Below are 7,980 nucleotides of genomic sequence, written 5' to 3'. Positions count from 1 at the left end.
GATACGTTAAAAAAAAGATAACTAAAATTTCTCTGCCAAAAAAAGTAAAATAATTCTATTTGCTTGAAACATTGTTCTTATGTGACTTACTTAGGTACTTCACTTAAGTAATGTTGGATGTAGGATTTTTGAGGACCTCTTGTGACTTGGGGAGAAGAAAGGAAGAAATGGGTAAAGAGCTCTGTTCTTGGGGAAGAAGCTTAACCACATGGTGGCAGACCAGGGCCTCATAAAATGTCCAGAAAGTAGTTCCATATGATCAAGTCAGTTAACCTCAGAAACAATGATGTGGGATACCCAGTTTCAACTAGTTTCCTGTGGATTTTTTTCTGCATTATCATCAGACTTTTAGTCAAAATTTGTTTTACCTAAGGTAATGATTTTGTGGTGAATAAATTGTGGGCACTATATGGGTGAAGCAGTTCAAGGAAAGGCGAGCACTGCCTGCAGGAGGAGAAAATGACTGAGAGCACCTCGAATATATTTATACACCATTACCTCCTAATTGTGTAAATTAGATAGATGGTGACAGTCAGTTAATCTGGGTGTATCTATTTAGGTAAATTCTTTGGAATGGGTAGTATGGAGTGGGATTGAGTTACAAATTACATTGTAGGGTTACAGTTAAGAAAACTGAGTAGCTTGATGGTTTATAGTTTTGTCATTATATGGTTTCAAAACTTCCAAATTTGTTGTGAATATCAAAATGCCATTCATATTCACATAGCACGTATAAATTCTGAGTTTCAAAGCCAAATTAATAATTTTTAGATTATTTGGTATAATAAAACCCTTTCTCTCTTTACTCACTAATTTAATAAATTTGAATTAAATAACTTAATATATGTATATAAAATTCTTACAACAGGGCCTAGAAATTTATTTTTTTTTATTATTATTATTGTTAATAACCAAGAGTTAATGTAGCTGAAATAGGTATTTCTACTATATTATCAATAAAATATGGTAGGATGAACAAAGTTCTGGATAAAACCATTAGAATATGTTTAGATTAAAGATTCCAGCAGTATATGATAATAGATTGCACATGGGATAAGACACATTCTCAAGACTTATGATTGGTTATTTGAAATACAGAAATGGATCCAATATAATTAAGTCTTTAGGGCATTACTCAGAGTTTTTGAAAGTTTAAACATCTTTCCCTGAAGCAATTTAAAGTTATGGCTTAGAAAATTGTATTGAGTCCCTGAGAGCAAGAAATATTCAAATTGCCTTTCTGAGCCGGGAGAAGATTCTTTTGAGAATTTCCTGAGTCTTCACAATGGAGCAATGTTTCCACCTGGGCTTGAAGGGTAAATGAAATCTTCCCTATTCTCAAATATTCATTTTCCTCTTAGTTTTGAACTAGCAGAACCAAGTATCTCCCTTTGTAAATGATCATATTTGGCTGTAATGTATGGAAGGTTTTAAAACAATTTTGAAATAGTACCTTTGCTATTAATGTCTTTCAGACAAGTCCTATGACATTATGGCCCCTCATTGGTAACACCTTCAGAAATGTATCAACCCCATGGAAAATATTGTGCAATAGGCTGCAAATAGAAGATCAAGGCAAAACAATCTGCTGTGTGTTGCAACCTAAGAGGCAAGTTGACCTTCCATTTAAGGTAATTGCTAAAAACATGCAAATAATACAGATCCAAGGTGGTATCACTTCAATGAACTGAGTTGAAATAAGCCATGTGTTTTGGTGATAGAATATTTCTTACTATGAAGAGTCTATGGAGAATAGGCATTTTAAGAATTCTAAGATGATATTTTCTTGGATGTAGTATGAAAAAGGAGAAAAGTGAAAAAAATGACTAAAAGAGTAATTTGAAATCCAAAGTAATTTGAATATCCAATGAAGATGGATATTTAGTTATAGAATTTATCTTTCTGGAGAATAAAGATTCATTTAGTCAAAATATAGTCTCCTGGTCCATGGTTCAGTATAAGTGCCTACATGTGTATTGATGTCACTTCTTACTGGTCCAGTGAGGTTGCTGTAAAATAGGCAGCAGATCTGTACCCTTATTCAGAACATAAAGTAGGCTGGTGTCACCAAAGTTCTGAACCTGTAGCAACTTACCTATGGCACCAATTCAGTTTTCTTTGGTTCAGTTTATAAATGATTGTCCGGTGCTAATCATGAACAGACAGACAGTCTCTGTCCTGGAGCTTCTGACTTAGGGGTGTTACTTGGAAAACTTTATTAGTTGTTCTTGAATACATCTTTTGATTTGTGTGAAAAGGAAATGAAGAGCAACAATAGCTAACAGGAAGGAATTTTGACTTTTATAGTTATGTGTGTGTGAGTATTTTGGGAATTATTTTGAGAACTTTTAATTTTTTTTGTTATTGGTGGTCATGCATTCCTAGGGTAAATTTGGACACAACATTTGTGAGACACACACACACACACACACTCATTTGACTTGTAAATGAATGAATTTAAATAGCCTTTCTTTAAAAATGTTAACCTGTGAGTTCCTTGTTTTAAATGATGTTGGCCTTTGCTATAGTCATATAACACTCTTCATTACAAAGTAAGGGGAGTTTGGTATAATATGCATCAATGTCATATCATGGATATGATGAAAATGAGTAGGTTGGTTGGGTAAGAAGAGACCAGATACCTGAACAGACTGATAAAAATTTAAAGGTACTTCTGTAGGAGTATGAAACTGAGGACAGAAATGTAAAAAATCTTGAGAAAAGAACAAGTCAGTGAAAGATGAAGGAAACCAAAATAGTGCTTACCATAATGCTAGATGCTTTACATGCATTAAAAAAATTTATTCTCCCAAGAATACCACAATGAGACTATTTAAAATCTTCATGTTATAGGTGAGAATATTGAAACAAAAGTTAAATAAATTGCCCAAGGTCCCACAGCTAGTAACTGCCCCTGTTAGCAGAGAAGATATGGATGAATGGCCCTAGCCCTGTGGTCATTGCTGGCTAGAAACAGGCTTAATCCGTACAGAAACCATGTAGAGTGTATGTCCATGTGTTCTTCATAAAGGCAAAGGCCTGTCAATTATCCAGTCCACTGACAAGAGGGTTTCAGTGAGGCCTGAGTGGAGCAGCATGGTGAAGCTATAGCTTTTAGTTGGTGCGGGCCCCTAGTTAGGATAAAGTTGGAAAGTGGTGACGCTGGGAAAGCAGGAGGGGGAGGCCTGTGTAGCTGTTTCTGCAGCACACACTTGCCACAGGCCCTCTTCCTGGATGGTGCTTTGAGCTTCTGCCTGTCCACTGTGAAGGCCATCTCAGAGCATCTTCCCCTCCAAACTCGGTAGCTGCCTACTCCTCTCTGTGATTGTGGTTGCGGAGGGTGTAGTTATATTTATTGTGGTGTAATATTTTTTAACATCTTGTGACTTCACATAAGAAGTTTTCTATTGTTTATAGAATGTTTTTATAGAACAATTAAAGCATGTCTGCATGTCAGTAAAAATCTCAACTTTATACCGAAAAAAAAAAAAGGATGTTCTTTCCAGTAGACATAATGAATTTACAGATTGAAACTGCGTCTCATTCATCATTTACCAGGAATTGGGATTTGGGTGCTTTCATTTATCACCTAGCATTAAGAAAGTGAATCTGGGACTCAGAGTAAAAGAAATATGCATCTTTAAGTTATAAAAGAATCTAAAAGCATAAAAAGTTGGGTTGATTGAAATAAGGGAAAAATAAGATGATGAAAGAAATACCTTAATAGTGGCCAAAGGCAGGTACAGGTGATTAGAAGCTGTTGAATAAGTCCAGAGTTTTCAGTTCAGACCTAAATTTTGCACCAAGTTTCATGAGTAAGGAGAAATGGTCTATATGTTAAGAGCCTGTTTGTTTTATAAATAAATTAGAGCACTTTCAGTGGATTCTGTATCCATGAACAAGGATATTAATGGAAATTACTGTGTGTGTGTATGTTTGTGTCTGTGTATTGGGGGAGGGAGGTGCTATTTCTGAGGAAAAATTAAAAAAAGAATGGCCTAAGACTTTATGAGGCAAGGTCTTTGGATACGGAGCTTATTTGTGTTCCCTGGGTGATGGCAGTGGATATCTCCCTGAGAAATCACTCAAAGTCAGAGATATCAACACCTCTCAGACTGTTTGAAGATACATTTTGGTCATAGTCTTTCTTTGTGTCTCCTTCCATTGGACTTAAACAACAACCAATTAAAATGGCAATTAAAGATGTTTGCCTTAAGAGAATGAGTAAAAAAGTCACAGACTTGTAGACAGTATATGCAAGTCATATATATGATAAGTGATTTGTAGCTGGACTAGATAAAGAATTCTCAAGACTCAGCAATAAGAAAACAACCCAATTAAAAATGGCCAGAAGACATGAATGACACTTTACTAAAGAGAATATAAAGATGACAACCCCCCCAAACATTAGTCATTAGGGAAATGCAAATTAAACTGACGATGAGGTATCACTACATACCTATTGGAATGGGTAAAAATATGTGTGTGTGTGTATATGTATACTGACAATATCAAGTGTTGATCAGGATGGGAAGCAACTAGAACTCTTTATACATTTTGCATTGGAATGCAAAAATGATGCAGCCACTCTGGAAAACTGTTTGAGAGTGCTTTATAAACTTAAATATTCATGTCTCATATCATCCTGTATGCCATTGCTGGATCTTCACCCTAGAAAAATGAAAATCTGTGTCCATACAAAGTTCTGGACATAAATGTTTATAACAGCCTATTCATAAGTGCCCCAAACTGGAAACAACCCAAATGTCTTTCAACAGGTAAACAAATAAACTATAGTATGTTAATACAATGGAATGCAACTCAACAATAAGAACTTGGAGAAATTTCACAGGATTTATGTTAAGTGAAAGAAGCCAGACACTAATGGCTCATATGATTCCTTTTATATGACATTCTGGAAAAGGTTAAACTACAGGGATGAAAAGCATATACATCTTTACCGGGATTTATGAGTGGGTGAAAGGAGTGATTAAAAAGGGAAGGTGCAAGGGAGTTTTTATGGTGATAGAGGAGTTCTGTGTCCTGGTTATTGTGATAGTTACACAAATCTATATATGGTTTAAAATTCACAGAAATAAAAGCTGAGAGAGACAAAATCAATTGTATTGTATATTTTCTTGTATGATAATTAAAGAAATAAAATTAAAAAGTCACTCGGTTTCTCACCAAGAAAAAGATATTTGCATTGTAAGAAGATTTCAGATTATTGGGTTTCACATGAATTGCACCTGTTTTTTGGGTAATCAAGCAGTCAGTAAACACTGGTTAGGTTTATTGCTGACCATTCTCCTATCAGTTTGACACACTTCCTTCAGTGTTTTAGTATGCAGTGGGTTACTGTTGAGTCTTCCTGACCCAGCAACTAGGCTGTCTAAATCTCAGATAATTATGGACTACAAGCAGGCTTGAGTTTCAGCTCAGGTTTTGCTGCATATCAATTATATGACTTTAGGTTTAAACTCTCTTAGTTTAATTTAGATAAGTTCATTATATTTAAAATGATAAAAGTTGTGGGGTTGAAATGAGGTAATGTGTGGGAAAAATCTCATGCACAGTTGCTAGTTCAGAAAGAGTGATCAATATAATAGCTTCTCCCTCATATTTCTCTTCCTGCATTGTTTATTTTTTCACTGTCTTATCTTTTCTCTCTTCTTCCCCTTCCCTGTTTCCTTTCTTCTGTCTTCTCATTGGGTCCATGGCAAATTTCTGTATTTGTGCATTGATGAACTTGGACTTACCATAGTAAAGAAACTATTTTTTAAAGTTTGAATTCTTACAGGTAAAAGAGAGAAGTAAAATGGAATGGGAAAACCAAACAGTTCTGGTGGAGTTGTTTTTAAAGGGACTTTCTGGTTACCCGAAGCTTGAGCTACTCTTTTTTGTGCTAATCTTAATGATGTATGTGGTCATCCTTCTGGGCAATGGCACCCTTATTTTAATCAGCATCTTAGACTCTCATCTTCACACCCCTATGTACTTCTTCCTGGGGAACCTCTCCTTCTTGGACATCTGCTACACCACCACCTCTATTCCACCCTTGCTGGTGAGCTTCCTCTCGGAAAGAAAGACCATCTCCTTCTCTGGCTGTGCAGTGCAGATGTTCCTTGGCTTGGCCATGGGGACAACAGAGTGTGTGCTCCTGGGCATGATGGCCTTTGACCGGTATGCGGCTATCTGCAACCCTCTGAGATATTCTGTCATCATGAGCAAGGATTGTTATGTGCCCATGGCGGCTGCATCCTGGTTTGCAGGGCTTGTCAACTCTGCAGTACAAACTGCATTTGTGGTACAGTTGCCCTTCTGTAGAAATAATGTCATCAATCATTTCTCCTGTGAAATTCTGGCTGTCTTGAAGCTGGCCTGTGCTGACATCTCAGGCAATGAGTTCATCATGCTTGTGGCCACGACGTTGTTCATATTGACACCACTGTTGTTAATCATTGTTTCTTATACATTAATTATTCTCAGCATCCTCAAAATTCACTCTTCTGAGGGGAGAAGCAAAGTCTTCTCTACCTGCTCAGCCCATCTGACTGTGGTGATAATATTCTATGGAACCATTCTCTTCATGTACATGAAGCCGAAGTCTAAAGAGACACTTAATTCAGATGACTTGGATGCTACTGACAAACTTATATCCATGTTCTATGGGGTGATCACTCCCATGATGAATCCTTTAATATACAGTCTCAGAGATAAGGATGTGAAGGTGGCAATAAAACATCTGTTTAACAGATGCTTTTTTAGCAAGTGAATGGAAAAGGTGTAGGATTGTGAACACATTAGACATTGTCTAAACTTGAGAATTAGGAATTTTGGTTACTTTTAACTTCTTTTTGCACTTTCATGTATTATTTTTAAAATTTTAAATAATGACATATAGCATTTCAGAATTATTGCATGTTCATTATAGAGAATTTGCAAGATACCAGGCAGTGGGATAAGGAAGAGAGAGAGCTCTCTTATTGCTCTAACACTAGGAGATGGCCACTTTTGAACACTGTCTTTCATATTCTATTTATTGCAGTATTGGAATTGGATTATATGCCTTTTTATGTTCACTTTTTTACATAACATTATTTCATAGGTAACACTTCATTGAATCTTTCAAAATAAATAAAGCTTTCTGTTGTGAAAAAAACTGAACAGAAAACCCCCAAAATACTGCACCCACATTTTTCAATGGAGAACCTTATGTTGTGGTTTCACATTAAAGTCCAAACTGTCCTAAGTCTTTAAATACTGTTTTCTTTCTCAGTATCTAGAGTGTTTTTTCCTGTGAAACTCTTAAAGATACTGTGCATTTGGAACTATTGAGGAAGTGGGTAAATGGGGCTTAGGAGTGAGCCCTATGCAATCAGTCAGGATATGTTTTTTGTTTCCTTTTTTTTTTTTAAGTTCAGCTTACATGTTAGCTTTAGCATAAAGAAAATTTTAGAAAATTTAAACTAAGTTTGAAATTCAGTATGCTGGTCCAGATAATGTGGACTGTGTTAAGTTGGATGAGCAGGTCTTACCAGTGTGATTTAGAAGAAGCCAGATTTTTCTGATATCCTGAGGAAATTCCAATACTTTTCCAAATCTTAGATTATCCAAGTTCTTAATTTTTAGTGTAGACCTGCATTCATGTCTTATCTCTGTTACTGACTAGCTTTGTGACGTTAGTAGTTTGAGGAAACAGAGGATCAGAGGATGTCAGACTGGAAGTGACATGTTGATTTTCCTTGGCTTTCTCCTCAAATTTTTACTTTATTTGAAGAATACTTCTAACTTACAGCCCAAGATGAATGAGAAAGTGTTTTCAGGTGTAAGCTACAGTCTAAGAAATCTATTTGGCTGGATAAATTTTATATTAATGGACCCTTAAATTCAGAGGACATTGAGCATTAACATATTTTACACATATAAGAATTAAACATTTGCAGAATTTGAGGTAAATTCATTTTATTTTTCAAATTA

General features: G+C 35.7%; 1 protein-coding gene across 1 annotated transcript; it reads left to right on the top strand.

Moving 5' to 3' along the window:
- Positions 1-5,542: 5,542 nt before the first annotated feature.
- Positions 5,543-6,775, top strand: LOC105087912 (olfactory receptor 13C2). Its single transcript, XM_010978692.3, has one exon. The coding sequence runs from the start codon at positions 5,819-5,821 to the stop codon at positions 6,773-6,775; it is 957 nt and encodes a 318-aa protein (XP_010976994.1). The 5' UTR covers positions 5,543-5,818.
- Positions 6,776-7,980: the final 1,205 nt, after the last annotated feature.

This window comes from Camelus dromedarius, chromosome 10 (genome assembly GCF_036321535.1).
Source record: "Camelus dromedarius isolate mCamDro1 chromosome 10, mCamDro1.pat, whole genome shotgun sequence".
NCBI lineage: Eukaryota > Metazoa > Chordata > Mammalia > Artiodactyla > Camelidae > Camelus > Camelus dromedarius.
Note: the sequence above shows the minus strand (reverse complement) of the source record. Positions and strands in the feature narration are given on the sequence as shown.

What these genes read in the sequence shown, in the direction of transcription:
- LOC105087912 (XM_010978692.3), top strand. Translation starts at nt 5,819, where the DNA reads ATGGAATGGGAAAACCAAACAGTTCTGGTGGAGTTGTTTTTAAAGGGA.